Source organism: Rhincodon typus, chromosome 17 (genome assembly GCF_021869965.1).
Source record: "Rhincodon typus isolate 14 chromosome 17, sRhiTyp1.1, whole genome shotgun sequence".
NCBI classification, from domain to species: Eukaryota; Metazoa; Chordata; class Chondrichthyes; order Orectolobiformes; family Rhincodontidae; genus Rhincodon; species Rhincodon typus.
The window spans coordinates 25,788,300-25,815,266 of NC_063348.1; the positions used below are offsets into that span (position 1 = coordinate 25,788,300).

The following is a 26,967-nucleotide window of genomic DNA, read 5'->3' on the forward strand; positions in this document are numbered from 1 at the left end:
TAACTTAAGAGTATGAGGTTAAGCTATGGAAGGGCAGCCCAGCCAAGCAAAATGTCTGTCCTGTGGCATGTGGGGAGTCATGACATTTACTGTGACCAGATGAGCTCATGTCCAGGAAGTGTCATTTATTACACTAGCTTGAACTTGGGGTTTTAGAAGTCAGGCAGTGGCTGGAGTCACTGATGTGAACCCATGAGGCAGAGAACTGCATAGCTAGCACGATCAGAGAGGTGGTCACATTGCAAATTAGGGGCAAGCAGGCAGATAGGTAATGGGTGACCACCAGGCAGTCCAAGAGATACAGGCTGGTATTGCATGAGTCACCTGATGAAGTGGTAACATTCTGAATAATGGTGAGGGAGAAGAATCCTTGGAGTGCAACAAGACCCATGCTTATTTGGCACCATATGCAGCCCAAATGTAATTGGGGAGAGGAGGAAGAGTAGAAGGGCTATACAGCTGAAAATTTTTTAGCTAGGAGAACAGACAAACACTTTTGCAGATGTTAGCATCTCTCCAGAATGGAATGTTGCCCCACTGCTTATTGGGTTGGAGATGTCACAGAATGGCTGCAGGACATTCTTCTGGGAGAGGATTAAAGACAGAGATTGTGTTCCACAGTAGTGCTACAAAATCTTTAATAAAGGAAATGTAGTCCTTCCATCGGAATTTAGGGAGCTAGGTCTAAAATTAGCAAGTAGGACCTCGAAAGTAATAATCTCCAGATTTATCCCATTGCAACCTGCAAGTTTATACAGAAATAGGAAGATAAGACAGATGAATGCATGGCTGGAAAGATGATGTAGGAGGGACAGCTTTAGATTCATGGGACACTGAGACTGGCTCAGAGTAAATGGCACCATTGCGTTTGAACAGAGCCAGGACTGAGGTCCTTGTGGTTGCTGGTTGTGTAGGATGGTTTAAAGTATTCCAGCAGAGGTGTGAGAACCAAGACAGAATATTAAGAAATAGGACCAGAGTGCACAAAATTCTGGGAGAGGTAAGAATATGAGATTATTTAGAATAAGGAAGAAAGTAATGAAATCTAAATCAGGGTTTTCCAAATGTATGTGAATGCACAGAATACAAGTAAACAAGATTGAGGAGTGACAGATACAGATTGTCATGTGAGATGGTGATGTTGTGGCAATAATTAAGACCTGGCTCAAGGAAGCCATGATGTGGAGGTGCTGGTGTTGAACTGGGGTGGACAAGGTCAGAAATCACATGACACCAGGTTATAGTTCTGATGAAGGGTCTCTGGACCCGAAACGTTATCTGTTTTTTCCTTCACAGATGCTGCCAGACCTGCTGAGCTTTTCCAGCAATTTCTGTTTTTGTTATCGTCCAATAGATTTTTTTGAAAACTCAAGCTTTCGGAGCCTCTCTCCTCCTTTGGGTGTTAGAGAGGTGGTATCAGACACAAAATTTATAAGTAAAAGATCAAAGGCTCACACCACTGATGAGGAGGTATTAAACAAACCTAAGATGATGATAAATCTTTAATCAGTTAGAAGGTTTTAATTGATTAATATGTATATGTAAATCCTCAAATTCCTTTCAAGTCACTGCCCTGAGAGAACTAAGGGTTTGTAAAGAAGAGGTGACATTTTAGGTCAGACAATGCATGTTAGGTGTGAGGCCTTGTTTAGAATCTGTTTGTGTTTTGATTTGGAGTCAGACTGGTTTTATTTCTAAAGTAGGAATTTTAAAAATGACACATTGTCTATAAATTGTGTGCTTTTTGAACAACATAGAATGTATCTGCAAATTCAAATTCATGCCATAGATTTAATGTACATGTCAAGAAATGACACGTCCAGTCATAAACATTCTGGGTCACAAAGTTTTCGGAAAAATAAAGAATAGAACAAAAAAGGAGGAAGTGGCATTTTCAATTAAGGCAAGTATTGCAGTATGAGAGAAAGATCATGTTTCAGAGCGTTCAATGACAGAATTGATTTGGCTAGAGTTAATGATTAAGAAGGGTGCTTGATGTAATCTATAGACAACCAACCAGCGGGAAGGATGTAGAGGAACAAATCTGCAAAGAAATTGCAATGATGTGTAAACATCATCAAATAATTATAATGGGAAGCTTTAATTACCAGCACAAAGACTGGGAAAGTTTTAATGTAAGGGTTAGAAAGAAGCAGACAATCTTAGATTGTGTTCAGAAGAATTTCCTTCAATATGTGTCCGATCCAACAAGAAAGGAGGCACTGCTAGACTTGGTTCTTGGAATGTGGTGGGCCGTGTAGATCAAGTGAAAGAGGAACATTAAGGATATACTGAACAGAGTATCATAAGGTTTAGAATAATGTTAGAAGATTACAATGATAACCCAGAGTCGACAATGGGCAGCGAGTCAATCAATGGGCCAAGAATAGAACTGGTCCAGTAGATTGGAAGCAAAAGTTGATAGGAGAAACAATGGGCTGTCTTCAAAGAGGAGATGATTTGGGCACAGTAAAAGTATATTCCCTCAAAAGAGAAAGATGAAACAATTAAATTCAGAGATCCCTGGAGATAGAAATTAAGCTAAAGAAGAAAGCTGTGCCAATGATAGGTGTCAGGTAGTAAGTACAATTGAGAACAAAATAGGAGAGGCAAACCAGCATAATTTAAAAAAAGACTATCAGCTAACATAATAGGAAATCCCAAAGTCTTCTAAAAGTACAACAATACTAAAAGGGTGGAAAAGGGGAAATAAATTAGGGACTAAAAAGCAGATTTACATGTGGAAGCAAGAGGAATGGCTGAGATGTTACATGAATACTTTGCGTCTGTCATTAACAATACCGATTTTGCCTAGTTCATAGTGATAGAGGACGAAACTGAGTTCCTAGAAGGGTTTAAAATTGATGAGGTATAAGATAAGCTGTGGTACTTAAAGTTGTAAAGGCACTGGGACAGGATGTGTGCTAAAGGACTGGGTGTACAAATGTTGTGTCCTTGATCAAAAAAGTTTTAAAGATTGGTCTGTAATTGCTGAACCTATCAATTTAACTTTGGTGGTGGGGAAACCTCCCAGACAATTATTCAGTATGTAATTAATAATCACACGGTGAAATATAGGGAAATTTGGATCATTCAGCATTAATTTGTTAAGGTAACAGAGAGAGTTAATGAGGGCAAGGTTTAATCTGCACATAATGAACATGAACTTCATAAGACATTCGATACTGTGCCACGCAACAGACTTGTGTCCAGTAATGAAACATAGAATGCATACCATATAATTTACTTACATTTTATGATTAAAATAGGCAGCTAGCTGTTGATCACATTCAGTAGCTCATATTAAATGTCCTGGGAGTTGCATTGAAATTAATTAATTAGAACTAGTGCATGAACTTCATTAAATGAAATTCAATAATTTTAAAAATAAAAGTTTAATACTAAGAAATCAGAAGCAACATTGACTTTACTGCTTAAGCAGAATGGGGTTGGTTGCAGGTCCCTTGATACCAGATGCCAGATTAACATAACAATAGAACATACATTCTGATGACATCAAGAGTAGCAGCTGGTGGAATTGAAATTCTAGTAACACAATCTGGAGTTGAAAGCTATTCTTAGTAATGGTGACCGTGAAGTTATCATTGACCCGTCAGATTCACTAATGCCTTTTACTGAAGGAAATCTATATCCTTACCAGTTCTGGTGAAACGTCACCAGACTCAATGTTCACTGTGCTTTCTCCCCACATATGCTGCCAGACCTCCTGAGTTTCTCCAGAAATTTCTGTTTTTGTTTCAGATCTCTAGCTTCTTCAGTTCTTTGTTTTATCTTACCTGATCTGGATTTTGTGATAGCAAAGCCTGAGTTGACTCTTAACTGCCCTCTGCTATGCTTAGCAAGCCACTTAGTTGAAGGACAATTCGAAATGGATAACCAATGTTGATTGGCCTTGCCAGTAACACTCACTTCCTATGAATAAAAGAAAGAAGCCTCCTGTACTTTGACCAGAATTTGGATTACTCCTTCCAGCAAATCTATTTTTTTCTGTATTTACCCATTCTCCTAGAGAGTTATATTGACTGTTCCCAAGAAAATGTCAAAATCAAATGAACCAGATTGTAGTCAAACAGGTTTGTTTGAATTCGCTATTAATTACATACTGAATAATTGTTTTGAGAGGTCTCCCCATCACCAAAGTTATAGTGACTGGTCTGTAATTGCTGAAGCTATCTTCAATTCACAAGTTTTCGTCACTTCAGCTGATGAAGGAGCAGTGCTACGAAAGCTTGTGATTTCAAATAAACCAATTGGACTCTAACCTGTGTCGTGTGACTTCTGACTTTGTCCACCCCAGTCTATCACTGGCACTTCCACATTATTCCTAAAATGTTAGAAAGAACATAGATGATTACAATAATCAGTGAAGTACAAATAGGTTGCAAAGTATCAGCATTGTTTGAAAGATAGTAGGAACTGCAGATGCTGGAGAATCTGAGGTAACAAGGTGTCAATCTGGATGAACACAGCAGGCCAAGCAGCATCAGAGGTGCAGGAAAGCTGACGTTTCGGGCCTAGACCCTTCTTCAGAATGGTTCATTCATTCTTCATTCTGAAGAAGGGTCTCAGCCCGAAACATCAGCTTTCCTGCTCCTCTGATGCTGCTTGGCCTACTGTGTTCATCCAGCTCTACACCTTGTTATCTCAGCATTGTTTGAAACCCTGTTTTGTTCATTTGTGGACTGTGGAAAGGTCAGCATTTCTTGCCTATCCTTAATTGCCCTTAACTGAGTGGTTTGCTCAGCCATTAGAAGAGGTACATCAAAGGTATTCAAAACATTTCTTCTCTTTTCACTGCATTTTACATTCGTTGCACTTGTTCCATTGTAGCCCTTTTAAGGCCACTTTCACTTAGGTGAGACAAAATAGTGGTGTTCAACACAACTTGTAAAAGATACATTAATGCTGTCAACAAATGAGATTTGCGCACCACTGATATTTTCTGATTCATTTTTTCATTAATAATGCACTACACCATTTTTATAACGACGGCTAAAATCATCAAAGAATTGCAAAATGGGATTAAAATGCCCATAGAGAGAATCTGAGACTGCACAGCAATTAACAATTGCCTGTGGAATTATGAGGGAAGGAAAATAATCTTAAACAATATCCAATATTAAAACCGAAAATGGCATCTTAAGAGGAATTTGGCCTTCTACAGGTCATCTTAACAGTAGTAAATAACATGATAATGAATTGTACCTGGAGAAAACTGACCGTAAAAGGGAAGGAAAGTGCAGGGAAAATATTTTGTGTTCAGATTTACTGTCTGTTTCATTCTGGATGATGTAGAACTTTCAGTTAACTCACAGGCAGATTTAAAACCGTGAATCCCCTCTTCCCACACACTATTTCCCCCCAAACAATCCTCATTAAAACATTGGAGCGATTCCAAGTTGTAGCTGATATAAACCACACCAAAGTGTGTGTAAATGACGGGAAATTCACCATCGTAGCTCACCATTGAGCACCATATTTCTTAGTTACTGCTCAGGCACACCCGATATTTATTTAGTTATTTATTTAAGTTATTTAGATACTTTCATTGTTTGGTCCTCTGAATAGTTTGTTATTTTCTCAGATCCTCTTATCTACATTGATAATATGACTATTACAGAATACTTATATTCAAAATTAGAATGTGAATAAAAAACTAAATGCTTAGCGTCAGTTCTTGTAGTATAAATTGCACAGCAAAGAATGCGAGTGGAAATGGGAAAGAGAAAAGAAACAAGCCCATCAGTACTGCTGTGAAAATGCATTGACACATTGGTGCCCAGGAGAGAGAATTTGACCTGTTTCAGAATGCTCGATTTAAATGTGTAGTAACGATCTGTACTGCACTTTGACATTTTTGTCTTTTTTCCAGAAGCAAAAAAATTGGGGGAGAAAAGTCACACTTCAGAACATGTGACAGAATCCTGTTTATGCCCAACATATTGCTTTCCAGAAGGAGATGCCGAACTGTTTGTACAACTCATTTTCTCTTTCCTCTACAAAGAGGTGCTGACTGACTCTTAGGTGCATTTTCATGAGTATTATCAGCCTTCCATACCTCTGGCTTGTTTTCGTTCAGACGTTTCATCACCATGCTAGGTGACATCATCAGTAGAGCCTCCGATGAAGTGATGTTATTCTACTCCACTTGGAATTTATACTGTCCAGTCCATTATGGTGACTAGTATCATTTCTGGTTTCAATCTGTATGGGTTTGTATATGGGGTCCAATTCTATGTGTTTGTTGATTGCATTACGGGTGGAGAACCATGCCTCGAGGAATTCCCATGCATGTCTACGTTTGGCTTGGGCTACTATAGTTACTTTGTCCCAGTTAAACTGATGGCCTTCATTGTCTGAGTGTACTGAAATTAATGAGAGTTCGTCGTGCCGTTTAGCTGCTAGTTGATGATCATGTATTCTGATGGCTAGTTCCCTTCCTGTCTGTCTGATGTAATGTTTATGGCAGTCGTTGCACGATGTTTTGTAAACCACGTTGGACAAGGTAACCATTGTAGCCCAAGCCAAACCTAGACACACACGGGAACTCCTAGAGGCATGGTTCTCCACCCGTAATGCAATCAACAAACACATAGAATTGGACCCCATATACAAGCCCATACAGCGCAAAACCAGAAATGACACTAGTCACCATAACGGACCAGACAGTATAAATTCCAAGTGGAGTAGAATAACATCACTTCATTGGAGGCTCCACTGATGATGTCACCAAGCATGGTGACGAAACTTCTGAAGAAAACAAACCAGCTTGGCAAGCAAGTCAACAGCCTCACCATCAACCCGAACTACAGATCTTTGCTAAAACTTCCATACCTCCGCCAAGTCATTATACTTCATAATAATGCCTTCTTGATGAGAATATTTGGCAAGGCACTGGGGAATATCATGGTGAAGCTGGATCCTATCCTGACCTGCCATACACATGCTATTTAGTAATCCTGGCTAGAAAGAGCAATGAGGAGCGTAAAGTCTGGCTGATTTTATTTTTCATTTTTCCCAGCCTAGATCATTTGATTTTGTGTGGTATGGTAAAATGAATGATAATGAATCAGAATCTCATGTTATCTTTCCCAATGTATATTTCCATTGCGAAAATCAAAATCGGGAGGACTGTGAAAGAGGCAACCAATTCTACATGATCCCACAAAGTCAAAATTACTCTGTAGAATATTTTTACCGGTAGCAAAGCCAAGCTCAGTCCAGTTAGCAGGAACAAATGCCAAAACATTTCTAATCTTCATGTTCAGTCCAACACCCAAAGCAGCACTTAATCACCGAGCCATATTAAGGGAATTAGTTACAACCAGTTTTGATCTGATCCTGAAAGATGAGCAGTGAGCCTTGATCATGGTTGAGCTTTATTCTGTAGCGTGTGATTACTGCCTCCACATAATTTTGTAATTCAGTACTTTTCCTTTGTAGTTTACTGGACAAATACAACAACTGAGAATAAAGCAAAGCAAGTATGAAGATAATGTAGACTTTGATCCAAAAGAAATGAAATGTGTATAATTTTCTATTTCTATTCCTCTATGTGGAGTAGCATTTCTAATAAAAGCAAAATATTGCAGATGTTGGAAATCTGAAACAAGTACTGTGAGTTCTGGAGAAACTTAACAGGTCCAGCAGCATCTGTGGAAAGGGAAACAGAGTCAAAACTTTGAATCTGGTATTACTCTTCTTCAGAATTCTGTAGTTCTGCAGTCTTCCTTTTCTCTGTATCTTTCTGTATTAAATGCTATATGGCTTTGACAATAAGAACATAATGATGAAACAAAAATCTATTATTTTCACACATTTTCAGCCTAATTCATTCACTTCATTGACATGTGATTAAATAATCGATGTCAAATGTACCCTTAGATATTTACTGATAACTCGCCAGGCATTATCACCTCTCTCACTTCCTCACCCTCTTAGCACCTGGAACAGATCATTCGTACAGAGTTACATTTCTTGAGAAACAGGTAGTACTCTGCAAGTTCACAAAATTAATCATTCTGAAAATGTGTACCCACTTAACAAGTGTTGACAAGCCTTTTCACTTTGGGGCATATGTGAAGAGCTCAATGAAGTCCTCCATATGTGCATTTTTTAACAGGGTTTTATGGATATAAACTAGGATTGGGAGCCCTATTTTTTGTTCTTGCACTGTAACACAGGGATACTGAGGTTCATTAAAATCCACTGGTGCTCTTTCGAGATCAGATGACCGTACAAATGTGAAATTGAACCTAAAGCAATTGTTTAGCCCTGTACCATACCATTCTACACATTGAACCATCACGGAGTCGCAATAGAGGTTTCTTGTGGATCTTTTATGACTTCGACTTGATGCAACTATTTGCAACACTACTGTACATGCCACTTGTTGCTCTACTATAGTGACTAGACTACAGAAGGATTTAATTGTTTGTAAAGTGCTTGGGATAAATGAAAGACACTGCATAAATGAAAACTGTTCTTTCCTCTTTCTTTCTCATTTGCTTGGTAACTGTTACTTTTATCTCTGTGACTGTTCAGATTCTAGGCATCAGCATTTTCCTTTACTGTGGCAATGTTTATCATTACTGACTCTATCCTTTCTCACTACTATTCAGCGTAATTACACTTTGTCTAGCCCACCCACCATATGGAGGATGTACGGTCATAACTTGGACACCAATCATGTTATGCATTCCAATTTCACACATTGTAAAGAAAAGAACGTGAAGTTAACAAATGTAAAACATCATGAACTCAATAATGGGTTTCAGTCATGTGATTGTTTGAAGATCTTATGTAGAAGTCAGGTTTATGCTCGAGAGGGAAGAAAGATGATTTCGGAGAGAATTCATAACACATCAGGAACTACCTACTAGAGTTTGTTTTAGTGCTTCGTTGCATAAAAATAAGAGCAAATGATCTGTTGCCACCACCTTCACTAGCAGTACATGTAATGGGAAGAAAAAAAATCATTCGCGTATCTCATCTGTATCAAATAGTCACTTATGAAGTCATTGTGTGACGGGAAAGATAAATGTTCATTGTCATTTTATGGTATCAATCCAAAGTCTATTTTTGCCATAGATTTCATATCCTAAGATGTTCTCGATGTAGAAAACTAACTGCTGGATTGTGAGCCAGCTCATAACATATTGTGAGAATTGCTTCCAACTTCAGATCATGAACACAAAAAGTGAATTTTGCAGTTTCACAATCGTAGAAATTGACATGGCCCTTTTGTTAGCCCGCTTCTTTGCTGCACTGTAATTTATTTATAGAATGTGTGTGTCATAACGGCATTTCATTTTGTTGTAATCCTTGGAAAGTTCAACTAATTCTTCTGAAATGAAGGTATCTCCATTTTGCTGATTAGTTTAGTTTTAAATCTTCACTGATTATCAAATGTGAATCCTACTTTTGTGGAGTCACTGCATACATCATTAGAATCACTTTACAACAGTAGCCAAATTAATACTTGCATGCGTATAGCACCTTTAATGAAATAGAACCTCCCAGGGCATTTCATAGGAGCACTATGAAGTGAGATATGTCACCAAGCCACATGAGGGAATATTAAGCCATATGACTAAAAGCTTGGTCAAAAAGTTGGGTTTTGAGGAGTGTCTTAATGGAGGCAACGGAAGTAGCAAGAAGAAGGGAGAATATACCACAACTTAGGGCCTAGGCACATAAAGCACAGCCTCCAATGGTGAAATAATTAAAATTGGTGATGCTCAAAGAGGTCAGAATTAGTAGAGTGCAGATATCTCAAAGAACTTTACAGAGATAGGGATAGCTGTGACTAAAAAAATTGTTTGGAAACAAAGGTGGGAATTTTAAAGTCAAAATGTTGCTTGACCAGCAGCCAAAATAGCTCAAGGGTGATAGGTGAAGTTAACTTGGTATGAATTAAGACATGGGAAAGAGATTTTCGCATGACTTCAAGTTTATGGAGGGTAAAATGTTGGAGATCAGCCAGGGGAGTTTGTAACAAAGGCACTGCAGAAGTCATGAGTGATTTTAATTTTCATTTTGATTAAGCAAAGCAAATTGGCAAAAGTGGCTTGGAGTTCATAGTGTATTTGGGGCATTTACTTAGAAGAATACATTAAAAAAAGAACCAGGGAACAGGTGATCAAATGTGTGCTGAGACAGGTTTATGGAAAGGGATCTTCGAGAAAACAGTCATTATAACATGATAGAATTTTACATTCAGTTTGAGGACGAGCAGTTGCGGTGTCAACTAGCAGGGTATGAAGACAGAATTTTCTAAAGTGCTCTAGGAAAATAGGTCAAAAGAGAAGATGAAGAAGCAGTGACAGACATTTAAAGAGATATTGCATAACTCTCAACAAAGGTGCAAATCATAGAAAAGGAAATAACCTGTAAAATGGTTACACCATTGAAGGCAAACTCAGGAAGCAAAAGATGATATCACGTTGAAAGAAAAAGCATAATATAGAATGTTCTGTGAAGGTAATAGTAGGCCAAAAGTATTAGGAAATGTTTAAAAACCAGCAAAGGATGAATCTTAAGAAAAGAAAAGTTAGATTCCAATTAAACAAACAACAATGTAAAAAGAGATAGTAAGAGCTCCTACAAGTACAAAAAAAAGGATAGCTAATCAGGTTCCTTTGTTCAAGAAGGGCAGCAGGGATAGGCAAGGCAATTATAGAGTTAGTCTGACATCAGTGGTAGGGAAATTAGTGGAAAAATTCTGAAGGACAGGATTAATCAAAACTTGGAAAGGCAGGATTGATCAGGGATAGTCAGGATGGATTTGTTAAAGTGAGATACTGTATGACTAATTTAATTTGAGTCTTTATGAAATGCTGACTAAATATATTGATGAGGGTAGAGCAGTTGATGTGGTGTCTATGGACTTCAGTAAGGCCTTTGACAAGATCCCACATTGAAGGCTGGTCCAAAAGATAAGAGCCCATGGGATCCAAGGCAATTTGGCAAATTGGATCTAAAATTGGCTGAAAAATAAGAGGCAAAGAGTGATGCAGGAGGGTTGTTTTTGTAATTGAAAGCCTGTGATCAGCAGTGTACCACAGGGTTTGGTGCTGGGACACCTGCTGTCTGTTATTTACTTTAACAAGCTGGAAGTGAACATAGAAGATATAATTAATACTTTGCAGATGATACAAAAATTGGTGGTGTTGTTGATACTAAGAAGGGTGGTCTCAGGCTACAGTCTGATTTTGATCAGCTGGTAAATTGGGCAGAGCAATGGCAGATGGAATTTAATCCTGACAAGTACCAGCTGCTGCATTTTGGGATGTCTAATAAGAGAATGACATACACAATGTTTGGCAGATCCCTAGGAATTACTGAGGAACAAAGGGACCTTGGTGTACAAGTCCATAATCCTTGAAGGTGTCGGCACAGGTAGACGGTGATGAAGAAAGCATACAAGATGCTTGCCTTCATTAGCCAGGGTATAGAATATAGGACCAAGGAAGTCTTGTTACAACTTTATAAAACATTGGTTAAGCTAAAGATGGAATACTGTGTGCATTTCTGGTTGCCGCACTATCAGAACGATGTGACTATGCTGGTGAGGGTACAGAGGAGATTCACCAGGATGTTGCCTGGGATGAAAAGACTTAGTTATGAGGAGAGACTGGATACACTGGGTTTGTTTTCCTTGGAGCAGAGGAGGGTGAGGGGGGGATCTAATTGAAGTATAAAAATTATGAGAAGGATAGACTGGGTAGATTGTGAGAATCTTCTCTCCATGGCAAATGTGCTTAAGACCAGAGGCACAAATTTAAGATGAGGTTTAAAGGAGATCTGAGGGATCTTTTTTCACCAAGCGGGTGGTAGCAATATAGAACATGTTGCCTCAGAGTTTGGTGAAGAGAGGTACTCTCGCAACATTTAAGAAGCATCTGGATGAGCACTTTAAATGCCAGGGCATGGTAGGTGAGGGACCAAGCTCAAGTAAATGGGATTAGTGTAGTTTGGTGTTTATTGGTTGGCATAGACATGGTGGGCAGAAAGGCCTGCTTCTATACTGTATGACTGTATAACTCTATGACGCTAATAGTTGGAGTAAATGTTGGCCCTTTATAGGATGAGACTGTGAAATTAATAATGGGAAAAAATGAAACGGCCAAGACTGAATCTGTCTTCTCAGATTTTATATCTGTCTTCACAATAAAAGACACCACAAAAGTCCCAAGTATAGTTTAAAAAAAAAAAAAAATTCAGAAGCTAAAAGACAGGGAGGAACGTAAAGCAGTCGCTATGATTAGAGATGAACTGTTGCAAAAATCATCGGGACTAAAGACTGAAAAATTGCTTGGACCTGATGGTGGATCTTAGGAGAAATGGCTATAGGGATAGTGATTTTATTGGTTGTAATCTTCTAAAATTCCCCATATTCTGGACAGCCCTAAGATATTGCAAAACTGAAAATGTAGCATGTCAATTCAAGAAAAGGGGGAGACAAAGAGGAGGGACCTCTGGGTCAGTTAGCCGACATCTATCATCGGGAAAATGCTGGAATCCACTGCAAAGGAAGTAAAAACAACTTTTAGAAAATTATAATACAATTAGATAATGTCAGCATGGTTTTTTGAAAGCGAACTTGTGATTGAAAGACTTACTAGCTATTTAAGGATGTAACTAGCACAACAGACAAAGAAGAACCAGTAGATGTAGTGCATTTGAATTTCGAAATGTCATTTGATAGGGTGCCAGATAAAAGGTTACTAAACAAGATCAAAGCTTGTAGTGCTCACAATCAGATATTGCATGGATAGAAGATTGGCTAGAAAGTTGGGGGAAAAAATGGGTAATTTCCACTTTGGCAAAACGGAACTAGCGAAGTGTCACAGGAATCAGTGATGTATCCTCAACAATTTCTGACCTATATAAATAGCTTAGAAGGGATCAATTATTGTAGCCAAATTTGCTGGCTTACAAAACAGGTTGGGAAAGCAAGTTGTAGAGAGGAACAAATAGACTGTAGAGGAATACAGTTGGCAAATGGAGTATAATGTGGAAAAATGTGAGATCGTCCACTTTGGTGCAAAGAATAGAAAAGTGTGATATTATTTAAATGGGGACACTCCGGAATGCTGCATTACAAAAGCATCTGGGTATCCTTGATCGTGAATCACAAAACGTTAGTATCCAGTATACAGCATGTAATTGGGAACGTAAATGGAGCAATGGCCTTTATTGAAAGGTTGATGGAGCTTAAGAGTAGGGAGATCTTGCTACAGTTGTACAGAGCATTGCTGAGTACACACATTGAGGACTGCGTACAGTTTTAGTCTTCTTACCCAAGGATCAATATACCACAGTGGAAGCAATTCAGAGAAATTCACTGGGCTGATATCTGGGATGAAGGGGTTATCTTACGAGCATACATTGGACTAAATGTTCCCAAAGGATGGTAGTCAACTTAGGGTTTCCCTCCCTGAGCACTACACCTTTTCTCATGTAACTTGACTTTGCTCACTTCAGTAAGTGTGCATCACACCTCCATGGTGTCGCTCTCATGCTGTCTTGCACTCAGAAGTGACAGTAATGCTTGTCCACATGCCAGGACCTTCCAGCATTCACATGCCAACACTGTACATCAAACACCAGCTATGCACCATTTAAAATGTTGTCAGCCATAGATAGCCAGTTCATGTTTCTTGAGAATTCTTCAGGAGATGAATGACAGGCAAATTTCACCCCAACTCACAAACAGACACCCGGAAGGTCCTAAATGGATGGTGTGGTGGGGGAAAAGAACTATCTTTTACTCCTGAGTGGCCAGACGAAGGCATGGCATCACAGCCTGCATGCCTCGTCCAAAATTGCCACCCAGTCAGGGCAGTGTCCACGTTGCTGAAGAATGTGCAGCAATGCAGGAAGAAGGTCAGTGATCTTCTGTGCTCCACAAGGGTACGTACCACCCTCTTGCTTCTGCCACCTCACACTCACTCTAACTCTGCCATTGCACACACAGTCTCCACCAACGCTCATGGCCTGTCTCACGATTGCATGCATCCAAAATGCCAAGGCCAACAGGGTCCACTATAGGGTAGGCTTCCCAGCTGCGGATCCCGGGACTACACAAGATTTAGTGGAATGTCAAGGGAAAAGAAACTCTTCTGAGGTAGCACAGATGACACATTATTTTAATTAGGATATCACGTTTGTAAGTACTTTACATCATCACTTGTCTCAATGACGATCATTTTAGCAGCAACAACAAAAATGAATCTGCTGGGAATACCCTCCGTCTCATACAATGTTAGAATCCGCTAAGAAGGAGTACTACTGTTTCACTAACACCAGTGTAGCATAAAATTTTGTCATTATTGAATGTGGAAGCATCAGATGTTGTGAAGCCTTCAAATAAATTGTTCACGCTAACTGCTGTTGCATTACAGGAAAAGTGAAGAAGAGCAAATAAAAAAGCTCTTTTTGCATTTGGTTATAAACCAGAACCACATGCTTTTTCAGCCACAACAAATAGTCATTGCATGAAGACTTCACCCAATTCAGTTCTATTGGCAGTAGATATCAATTAAGTCTTGTCTGGCTTGTTGCGCCTGAAACTGCTGTACAATATAATAGCGAGGATAATGTTCCTCCTGCTCAACATCCTTATCTTCAACCTCAGAAGAATGCAGCTACTCTCCTAGCTTTGAGCATTCATCCCAATCCCTCTTTGCCTGTTCTATTGTCCAGAGCACAGTGTGCAAGAATTATGTGGAGAATTCCGTATGTAGTGTACTGCAAGGCCCCATAGATCTAACCAAGCATCAGAAACTTATTTCAGCAGGCCCACTGCTTGCCCCACAGTGGTCCCAGTGAAAGACTGGGCTGGCTGACAGATGTCATCCTCAACTCCTGTGGCCCTTCATTGTGCCATAGCCACAGTGATAAATGAAGCTGCGTGCGAACACTATTTAAACGGGCAACAACACACTGCAGCAATATGGAACTACGCCAAGAGGAAGAAGAATACCTCTTCCAGGTTCTCAAGGATAATGGATATCCAAAAAAACTGGGTCAGAAGATGCCTACACGAACAACATCAGGAAGATTCTACACGCCCCGACACACTCATCACACTACCCTACATCAAGAACACATTGGAACTAACCACAAGACTCCTACGACTGCTGGGCATCAGAGTGGCACACAAGCCCACATCAACCCTACGACAACTGTTCACCCGAACTAAAGACCCACTCCCCGCCCTGGACAGGACCAATGTCATCTACAACATCCCCTGCAGAGACTGTGAGAAACACTACATCGGACAAACAGGAAGGAAACTAACAACAAGGGTACATGAACACCAACTGGCTACAAAAAGACACATCCAATACTCGCTCATCTCAATCCACATGGACAAGGAGAACCACCAATTTGACTGGGACAACACCAAAATCATGGGACAAGTAGGCAGAGACAGGCACGAGAATTCCTCGAAGCCTGGCACTCCACGAAGCATGCTATTAATAAATACATTGAACTCGACCCCATATACACTCCACTACAAAGGAAAACCGGAAGTGAGGCAATCCACTCATTGGACTCCAGAGTTTAAAAACCAAGCAGGAAAACACACCAACGCTTCATCGGAGGCTGCACTGAGGATGTTACCCAGCATGGTAATGAAACTTCTGCGAAACAAGAAACCAGCTCGGCGAGCCAACCAACCTCAACAGTGATAATAATACTTGCTGTGGCTAGATCCATTGGTTTGGGTTACAGTGAGCCTATATTTATGATAACAGAAACAAAGCAGCTCCTTAGTTATGAGATCAGTCATGATTGCAAGATATATAAATGACAGTTTACTATTGTCCTCAATAAAGTGGGACATGGAGGTCTCTGACAAGAAGGGCAATGAAATGCCTCTGCATGGACCCTTAACATGGCACATGTTATTCAAATGGATGCACCGACAGTAGGAGATTGTTAAGTGTGGTATGATCACTTACAATTTGTCTTTCCACCTTCCCCCTCTCCCACGTCACCCAAGGAAGGCCATGTTGTTTACAGCCCTCGTGCAACCTATGAGACCTTGAAATATGCTTGTGAATTGTGGACAACAGGTGACACTTTAAAGGTTGTCTGTGATCACTTCTGATTCACAGATTACTAGAATTAATTTGTAATGATCAATTTCATGGTCAGGATTGTTTGTGCCCATGATTTGTAATTTGCATTGTTAGTTAATGCATGATGTTTTCATGCAGAGTTTTGTGATTGCAGATGTCTTTAATCTGGAATCTGAGTGCCTCTTATCATTAGGGATCTGAACATAAATAAGTCAGGGATCTAGTCAGTCACCTGTAGTAGTTGAAATTTGTCAGGCACACACAAATGGAGCCTGCTCCTGCAAATTAAAAAATGTTAATCTACTAATGATTGTGGGCAGTCACTTTTGAATTTCATTGCGCATTTGTGCACCACATGGAGATGGAAAGCCCTATTAGCTCACCAGAGAGTAAATTGCAGGCTGTGCCTGTTAATCTAGGTGCATCTCCACTACAATCTTCATGTTCCTTTCTGCATTGTACTCCATCAAGTTTGAGCTTCCCCACATTCCCATCCAACCTGCTATTTAAGTGTTCATCTCCCTACTTTATCCTGAGCCCCAGACTTACCACTTAGTAATGCCTGACATAGTTATTCATTTAAAGTACTGAAGGAACTCCGTTCAGATTCAAATTCAGACACACTGTTCTGAAGAAGAGTAATTGGTGTTGAAATGATATCTCTGTTTTTCTCTTCACAGATTCTGCCAGGCCTACTGAGTTTCTCCAGCAGTTTATGCTTTTATTTCAGATATTCAGCATCAGTGGTATTTTACTTTTATTATAGTTATGCACTGTCCCATTCCTCATACTGAGTTTCCTCTCCTTCACAGTAATGTATCCACTGCATCCAACATGCTATCTCCAGTCCAGACACTTGTCTTCCCCAACATTGCAGTCAGTGGCTCCTGATAGCCCCTCTTGACTTTTAGTACACAGACCCCCTAGAACTAGCCATGGCCCACCCTCCTGACGAATTTCAACTACGACTGGTGACTGACTAGATTCCCGACTTATCTATGTTCAGATCCCTGACTGACTCCTCACTAATCCTTGGATTGTGTGGCCAAATCCCTAGGCTAATGAGACAGATCTCTGGACTCTGATAACATCAAGCAGCATTATGACCATGGCCAAGCCTCCGGACTGAGAGCAGAGCTGCATTTGACTGATAGTGGTAGGGCACCTTTACTGACCATGGAATCCTTTACTGGACTGAGGATTCCTTCTCTTAAACTTTCAAGTCTAACAATTTGGTTGAAGTAAATGCAGTGTGTTTGCCATGTTAACACATGCTGTATGTGTATCATTGATGGAATAACATATCCACTTCTTTGACTGTTCTTTGCTAGCAAAATGACTGGCTGCTAGGCTTTCTATCCATGCTAAATGGCAGTGCAAGAAAGAAGTACTGTGAGTACTGAATAAACAGCAATGGGCGGCACTGGCACAGTGGTTAGCACTGCTGCCTCACAGCACCAGGGACCCAAGTTCAATTCCAGCCTTGGGTGTCTGTCTGTGTGGAGTTTGCACATTCTCCCTGTGTGTGGGTTTCCTCCGGGTGCTCCAGTTTCCTCCCACAGTCCAAAGATGTGCAGGTTAGGTGGACTGGCCATGCTAAATTGCCTGTAGTGTTCACGGATGTGTAGCTTAGGTGGGTTAGAGGGGGATGGGTCTGGGTGGAATGTGCTGAGGTTCGGTGTGGACTTGTTGGGCCGAAGGGCCTGTTTCCACACTGTAGGGATTCTATGATTCTAGCGTGCAAACAGCAAGGCAAGGCAGAGAAACTGTGAGCATCTAAGTAAATGCAAAGTGAGAGAATGTTAAGAAAGCAAGCTGGAACCCTCAAGTACATCCCATCCCAAAGCATGAGATGGGTGCCTCTCCCTATGTGCAAAGCAATCAGTTAGCAACATTGCAATATTATTGAGCTTCAAAATGCAGCAGTGAAGTCCTGACCTGAATTATACACAAGTCTGAGATGTGCTATTATTATTTGGTGAGGCTGGTGTTCTGCTGATACCGACTTCCATAGACATGAAGTGTAACTAGTCACTTCCCATGAAACATGCCCTGAGATGTTGGTGAATGCTGGCTAAGATGGCCAGAGAAGACACTGATGTGCTGTAGCCTTCAGGTTATGGCTCTGACTTTCAAGTCAGGAATTGCCGCCATCTAGTTTCTATCTGCTACCTGGGAAAATAAAAACCTGCATTTAAGTGAAGTGAGTTTAGGTCAAATTGGATGTTAATGCGTGCAAATAAGCCCGTCGCTGCTCCCTAGAAAGGCTCTTGCCATTAAAACTTCATGTGGAAAATCAGACATTTTCTTTTGACATTGAGAATCTAATTTTTCCATTCTCGCTCTATTCTCCCAACTGTCTTGCCATTGCCAATGTCATTCATAGGCTGGTGAAATTCAGCCTGTTGAATAGGTTGGGTGTGTACTCAGTGAAGTTTAGAAGAATAAAAGGTGATCTTACTGAAACATATAAGGTTTTGAGGAGGCTTGACAGTCTGGAGATGATATTTTGTTAGCCTATCGAGCCAGAGGACACAGTTTTTAAAAATAAGGGTCTCCCATTTATGCAACAAATGAGGACAAACTTCTCTGAAAAGTTTATTAGTCTTTTGATTTCTTTTGCTGAGAGAGCAGTAGAGGCCGCATCATTGAATATATTCAAAACTGAATTCAACAAATATTTGATTCACAAGAGAGTCCAGGGTTATGAGGGCACAGCAGAAAAATGGCTATGGCAGTAATCGTTGGTGGCCTGATAGAATTTTAATTCATTTTTTAAAAAAAAATCTGTAACTGATAATCATAAAATTACCATGAAATGATGGTGGTTTTCTTCCCAATGGACATGAGTGAACCAGGTAGGTGGTGGGTTTTTCCAACAATTGACAACAATTTCATGGTCATTGCTCAACTCCTAATTGCAGAGTTTTATTTAATTTAAATTCCACCGATTTTAAACTCCAGAATATTATCTGTGTGGCTGGATTAATGCACTAGTGGTAATACCAATAGCCCATTGCCTCCCTGAAATCTTCTATCCTTACCCAGTTTGGCCTACATGTTATTCCAGATCAACACTAATGTAATTGACTCTTCAATGCCTCTGAAGTGGCCGAAAAAACCAGTCAATTTTTTGCTCTTTCCAAAGACACCTGAATCCAGATGAATTTTTTTAAAATATCAGATTTCTTGAATAGTGTAGAAAGCTTGAAGAGCTGAATTGCCTACCCTTATTCCCATTTCTTATGAGCAGTGCATTGGAATAGACATGTCCAGAGATGACAAAGGCATGAATAAACAATAAGCTGAGACAGATGTAAAGTTGGGCACTATCACAGAGGTGGAAACAAGTTGACTTAGTGGTGTGATGGAAGCTCATCTCAGAGTCAGATGTGACAACAGAGTTGTGAACAGACTGTTTAATCTCAAACTGTTGTCAGGGAAACCAATGGAGTACCTAGGGGACAGAGTCTGGAGCCGGAACCAAAAACAATGGGTACAGTCTTTCCAATATTTAATTGGAAGAAATTTCTGTCTTCCAGGATTGGTTGTTGGCAAAACAGTCTGATAACTTAGCGACTGTGGAAGACTCACAGAATCACAGAATGATGGTGATGAGGCAGAATGTGGTGTGGAATGTGTAAATGGGAAAACTAACTCCAAGTTTTATAATGAAGTTAGTTATAATGGGGAAAATTATATGGCAACTGGATAAAAAGTTTGGAAAATAATTAGCTGTGATATTTCCAATTAGCTGTATAGGGCCAAAGGTAGGAAAAATCTTGTTAATCTGAAGATGGATTTCAAGAAAAGCTTATAAGCCGTGTTTTAATTTTAACTGCTTCTGTAGTGTCAGGTCTTATTAATTTTACTTACTAAATAGTACTTTAATTTTGATCTTATTTTGTAGTTAATCTCCTAATGTTTTTAAAACTAATGAGTTACCCAGCTCATTTGTGATTTATACAATTGATTACCCAATCCTTTCACTTATGATGTCAGTATGCTCTCATAATAGCAGTTTCAAAAAGACACTTGAGCGAATCTGTTCTACATTCAGAGCTTCAGCATTCAGTGTGATACTGAACTATGTTCAAACAGGTTTATCAGAAATCATATCTCATTTTTAGATTATCTTGTTACACAGAGAAGAGGTGAGATCCTACAGGGTTGTCTCTGTCATGTTTTATTTGCAGAACACAGGTTAATTCTGCTTGGAATATTGATGTATGTTTAAAACTCTGCCCAGCTATTCAGAGTTTGGAATAATTGAACTGTTGTTGAAATGCATCAGTTCATCATTTATTCACTTTAAAACCCATTCCAAATTTAGAACATAGAACAGTACAGCACAGCACAGACCCTTCGGCCCACGACATTGTGCCAACTGATTATCCTACTCTAAGATCAAACTAATCTGCATACCCTTCATTTTACTATCATTCATGTGCCTATCCAAGAGTCGCTTAAATGTCCCTAATGTATCTGACTCTACTATCACCGCTGGCAGTGCATTCCACTCACCCACCACTCTCTGTGTAAAGAACCTACCTCTGACATCTCCCCTCTATCTTGCTCCAATCATCTTAAAATTATGTCCCCTCTTGATGGCCATTTCCGCCCTGGGAAAAAGCCTCTGGGTATCCACCTCTATCTATTGCCTCTCATCATCTTGGACACCTCTATCAAGTCACCTCTCCTCCTTCTTCACTCCAATGAGAGAAGCCCTAGCTCCCTCAACCTTTCCTCAGAAGACCTGCCCTCCAGTCCAGGCAGCATCCTGGTAAATGTCTTCTGCACCCTCTCTAAAGCTTCCACATCCTTCCTATAATGAAGCAACCAGAACTGAACACAATATTCCAAGTGTGGTCTAGCCAGGATTCTATAGATTTGCAGCATAACCTCACGGCTCTTAAACTCAATTCCTCTGCCAATGAAAGCCAACACACCATACACCTTAACAATCTGTCAACTTGGGTGGCAACTTTGAAGGATCTGTGGACATGGACCCCAAGATCCCTCTGTTCCTTCACACTGCCAAGAAACCTGCCATCAATCATGTATTCTGCATTCAAATTTGACCATCCAAAATGAATCACTTCACACTTTTCGGGTTGAATTCCATCTGCCACTTCTTTGCGCAGCTCTGCATCCTGTCAATGTCCTGTTGCAACCTACAGCCCTCCATACTGTCTTGAACAAGGGAATAACATTTGCCACCCTCCAATCATCTGGTACTACTCCAGTGGACAGTGTGGACACAAAGATCATCGCCAAAGGGGCAGCAATCTCTTCCCTCACTTCCCGTAGCAACCTTGAGTATATCCCGTCTGGCCTGGGGACTTATCCATCCTCATGTTTTTCAAAATTTCTAGCACATCCTCCTTATTAACAGCAAGCATAGTTTTTTTTCTCCTTGTATACCAATTCACCAACTGGTAATGGTTTTAATGCATTTATAGTTTTTACATTGATTTTACTTGACATAGTCTGTAGCTCACTTTTGGTTGTTTTAGGAACTTTTCTTCATAATTGCATTTCTTTTCTTATCATCCACCTTGTGTTTTTTTTTACAGTTTCATAGTGCCTGTCTGTGTTCAGTTCACAGTTACATGTCTACATGGAAGTATGGTGGGCATTATTGCTGTGCTTGCACCAAATGTGTTTGCTTCTTTGTGTTTCAGTTAACCATTGCAAATGAATTTAAGGCTGTATGCTTGATCTCTTTCTGCGTAGTGTACAACACAGACTATCAAACTGTAAAATGAATGAGTTTGTTAATGTGCTTCTGGTGCATGCGCTTAGCTCGTTCTCTGCTGCCTGAGACAAGTTCAAAAAATACTTTTGCTGCTTTAATAAGGTGACACCATATTACCACATACTTAAAATTAAGCAGGATCCAACATGGATTCATTTCAGTGTGACAAATGATGTTTTGGTCTTGATGCATGGCATTGTTGCAGAGACTTGATATGTTTGTTTAAATAAGGGCATCTGTCATTGATAAAAAGAATTATTTAAAGTGTAATAATTAAACATGAAGTTTGTATTTGTGTATTGTTTGCTAGCATGTTGAAAATCTTCAGAGTATTTTATGCACCCAGTTGGTTTTTAAATGTTTTAGTAATATAATAGCACACGATACCCATCAAAAACCCATTTTGAGATTATTTCATAACCCCTAATTCTTCATATTAAGTATTTTTACTTTTGGAAAGTTTACATTGAACTTATTATTTGAACAGCTTAGTCAGATTAGAATGCTCACTACTGTTGAGATGAATAGTTCTCCTCTTTCCTGTGGTTTAGGTGATCCTATTACAAGTACAAATGTTTTTTTGAAAGTTGTACTCAAACCCATGTAGTCAAATCACTGATAGTCTCTCTGAAACCTGCTGACCAATGGACGGACAATTTCTTTACAATTTCTGCTTTTTTTATCCTTACGGAAAGGCACCCTATCTTCAGTATTGACCAAGATTACATTAGGTGCCCAAAGGAATAACCCTGTATTTCTGTTATCCCATCGTTCTGCAGTGATTTTGACCGTGCCTGACAATGCAGTGAATTTCATTTTACCAATTATTTTTCACCTGAAACATTTCTACTTTCCAATTGCTCTTCCTTGTGCAAATTCCAAATGGAAATTGCTAAGGGGATTCATTGGCCACCAGGAGGAGTATTTGTTGCAGATTTCATCAATCCTGAACTTTCTTTTCTCTTATTGTTCATTCTGCTAAGAGTAAATGTATTGTTTACTATTTTCTTTATTCTGACTCCTAGAAATCCACACATGTACATAACAAGCAACAAATAATTAAATGAACTGAACCCAAGTGCTATAAAATTGATGTCATTTTCCGCAGGAACATAATTTTACATTGTATGTAGAATTTATAGACACACTACTGTCATTTTACTGTTTATATTTCAGTCTTTAATTTAAATGCCATTATCTTTTCTTTTCATCCATTCTAGCAAAAGCTGATGAATTTCCCAACAAACCATTAGGCCAGGAAGTTGCTGTCACCTTAATACCAGAGAAGGATAACATCATGGCCAATGGCAAGAATGAAAAGGTTAATTCCATTTCAAATAACTTTGAACCTGATAATGATGTAGACAGAGAATCACCAGAAAAAAACTGTATCCAGCCTTCTGTACCTGAGCCTGTGGAAAAGAGTGAGATGTCTCCTGAAAATAATGGGAATCCTTGTCCAGTGGAGAATGATACTAATTTTGTGGAAATTTCTGAAATTCAAGCTCCAATCCATGAAAACTCTATGTCTCCCATAAAAGACCAAACACAGCTACCACAAGAAGATGAACCTGTGCTTTCAGAAATGAGTCCAGCTCCAAGCCCAGTAAAAGATTCAAAGCATTCTCTTAAGAAGGAAGACATCCCACCTGCTCAAAATAATGAAACTAGAATTGCAGAAAATGATGCAAACTCAAATTTTAAAGAAGTTAACTATAAAGTTCCAGAAAAAGAAACTACCAATTCTCCAGAAGAGAATGTGATCACTTGTCAAAACATGAGAAAAGTTGAATATACAGAAAAAACTGAAATAGCTGAAACTCAATTCCTAAAAGAACAATCTGCATTTTGCTCAGAAATTAATCAAGTATCAGTACTTCAAAATATGGCAACAAAGTCTCCGCAGAAATACCAGGTACTTGTTTCAGAGGATGAACAGACACTAGATGAAGAATATAATAGTGGTAAACCCTCTCCAGGGAGTAATGATGGATTGACAGATTTGGCAAACAATGAGAATGTGCCATTATCTTGTCCAGAACTTCCACCTGCAGTGACACTGTCTGAAGGCATGCATTTCTTGCTCCCAAATCCAGAAGAAACATTGCATAGATATTCTAACCCCAATATCCCTCAACAGCTGGAAACACATTTCCCTATTGATCAACCACAATCTATAGTGACAGTGAAGTTTTCAGCTGCAGAAAAGGAGAACTCATCCTTGAGTGATTTAACACAAGAAACTTCAACAGATTTGAACAGTCCACAAATAGAAAGTGCGGATGAGTTCCAAAGTAAAAGGCGAGTTTCAAATGTTTCTCAATATGACAACTTATCTGATACAGAGTATAAGTATGATCAGAATATTTCAGAACCAATAACTGAAATTCAATATGATGAAAATGATGCACTTATTCCAAAGGAACTTGTGTGTGTAGAACCAGCAGACACTGTCAGTACACCTAAACGATTTTCAACATTAGAATTGTCAGATGACCCACAATCTGTGGAACAGGATTCAGTTTCGTATCAGCAGGTCTGGGACATTTGCAGATCTGAAAACCATGCCATGCCTTCTGCTCAGCACAGCCCATCCAAATATTCACCAACTATGCACAAACAGGACCATATGAGAGATGCAAATTTGCAGAGTCCTCAGCATCTGATTGCTATCACACAGACCTCACCAGCCATGCAGTGTTTAAATAGCCCCTGTAAAATACTCCGGTCTATGTCTTCAGTTCATGTGGCACATGGAACTGAGCAAAATCTCCTGAACTTCAAGCACATGGCATTGCCTGTACAGGATGATTCACAGTTGGTTGCAACCTGTGATGAAAAAGGGATCTGTACAATTAGAGAGACTGACTCACTTGAAGTTAATATTCCAGTTACTAATGTGACTCTGGATAAAACTGTAAGTTTGATAGAAGTACCAACCCATCTTATTGTACATTCCCCTCCTACAGATGCAAATATGCAACAAAAACACATCACAGCTGCAATAGAAAATTTAGGCACAGAAATTTGTTTGGCAAACTCTCCAGATGCCCAAGATTGTGAATATGTTAGATTATGACAGAATTCATTCCAGTTTAATCATAATACGTATGTATAAAGTTTCACCAGTGACAATGATCAAATACTTCAAAATGATGCAAGCGTTTCATATCACAAAAGCAGCCACATATTTTCCTAGTTATTGAACTAATTGTTCACTGCTTTATTGAGGGCTGCATGGTCATCGAGTCACAACAGAAAGCTATGCAAACAGTGTCATTTCATTCTTTACATTAAAAAAAGACATCATCTTGTAACTAACCTGCACATTTGACAGAAAATATGGATGCAGGTAAATATATTTTCTTGTTTCATAAAATATTTTATGATTATTTTTGACCTATATAATTGAGAAATACCTGTCTTGCAGCAGATTAAACATTGTTTAAGCTTTTGCATGACCACCTCAAAATGCCGTGAAAATTTGAAAGGCAGTGAGCAGGCTCACTATATGAGACATTGTAGCACAGACTATTACACAAGCAGCTTTCACATGGTTTTCCCAAGTGGCTGATGTTTTTCATTCACATCACAAGATATGTGACAGGCAGTGCAGACAGGATTTCTCAGGAGTTATCTATCTTGCTTGATTTTAATGCATCCTAGTACAGAGGTACTACAATGAAACAGTATAATGCTTGATTGGAAATGATAACATCACACATAGATAACTTTTTAGCTTCTGGAATATATTGAAGAAGTTACTGAAATTGCATTCTTTACAGCATCTTTTGAAGTTGCTGAGTATGTAAATATTTAAACGGTATGCATTTTCTGACATGTTTTTAGTTTCCTATTTTTATCATTTTTAAGGCTTTTAAAAAATCCCTGAAATAGCTGTGGTGTGGTGCCTAAAAACCTGAAATGTAGTTGTTGATGTTTACTGTAAATTTTAGAACAAATATTTCACAAAATAGTGCTTAAACTATGCTTGTGAATACTTTTATTTGGGGTGGGGGAGGGGTGGAGTTCTAAAAAGTCATATCCTGACTCTTGCCTTGCCCATAACCATCCGTATAACATTTTGATCACTATTGAGAAGGTCATACTGTGTCACATCAAATCAGGAATATGGTATTTTTGCTTGATGACCACTTCAAATAGTAATTACTTGCAGCAAGCAGAAAAGGACGTGTGTCGGTGCTCTGAGCACACAAAATGTTAAGTGTGTTATAAGCATTTTAGTAAAACATATATTAACTCTGTAAAATGAATGGATGTATTTAACTGGTGTGTGATGTGTATAGTTTTTTTTGTAAAGACTTCTTAATTTTGCACTTTTTATGAGTCTACTTTAGACAAGCAAGGTAGCTTTATCTTTAAAAAGCTATAAGGTTTCAATGATGCATTGATAATGGGAAAATAATTTTGTCCTACTTGTTAAAATTTTGTAAAGTTGTTTTTGCAGGACTTCTACATTGCCAGTTTTTCTTTTTATCTGGAAAAGTGAATAATTTGGAATAGTGTGGAAACATTATTTTATGTCATGCACCAACAATGTTGTGAAGAAATCTTTTAAAATGTTTTTGATATGTTCCATTGTGTTTTGTGGCTTTAATTTAACATGATGAAAATATCATGCGTAAAAATTGTTGACTTTTGATTAACAGACAAGATGGAAAGAGAGGTGTATTTTAACTACATCTGATTGAAAGCAGTGAGTAGCCAGTTAAAGTTGAACAGATTATTTAAGTTCAACTGTTGTTGGTTTTAACCAGCCTGGTGTTGTATGCAGGTGACAAACCACCTAAATTTAGGGGCCATATCTGATCACAAGAAGGCCCTTTAAAGCAGTTTTAATCAAGTTCTGACAGGGAGACTATAGCTGCATGTCTGAAAACAAAGTCCGTGTTTCCATTATGAGGCCAGGAAGAGCACAGAATGTTTTTTATTTTTTTGTTCCTATGTAAAAGAATAGTGCTTTTTCAATTTGGTGCCAAATTCTGTCTCATTAATCACTCATGAACGATTGTATAGATTTACTGGATTTAAGCCCTTTCCCCTCATCCACTATTACTGGACACGAGAGGTTGC

The 26,967-nt window shown here is 39.1% G+C and overlaps 1 protein-coding gene across 1 annotated transcript in view; it reads left to right on the forward strand.

The window, feature by feature from the left end:
• Positions 1–26,470, forward strand: part of LOC109914917 (ecotropic viral integration site 5 ortholog-like) — a 136,176-nt gene extending 109,706 nt beyond the window's left edge. Inside the window, exon 14 of the mRNA XM_020514527.2 lies at positions 23,094–26,470. Coding sequence (XP_020370116.2) covers positions 23,094–24,952 — 1,859 coding nt within the window. The 3' untranslated portion in view covers positions 24,953–26,470. The remainder of the gene's footprint in view (positions 1–23,093) is intronic.
• Positions 26,471–26,967: the final 497 nt, after the last annotated feature.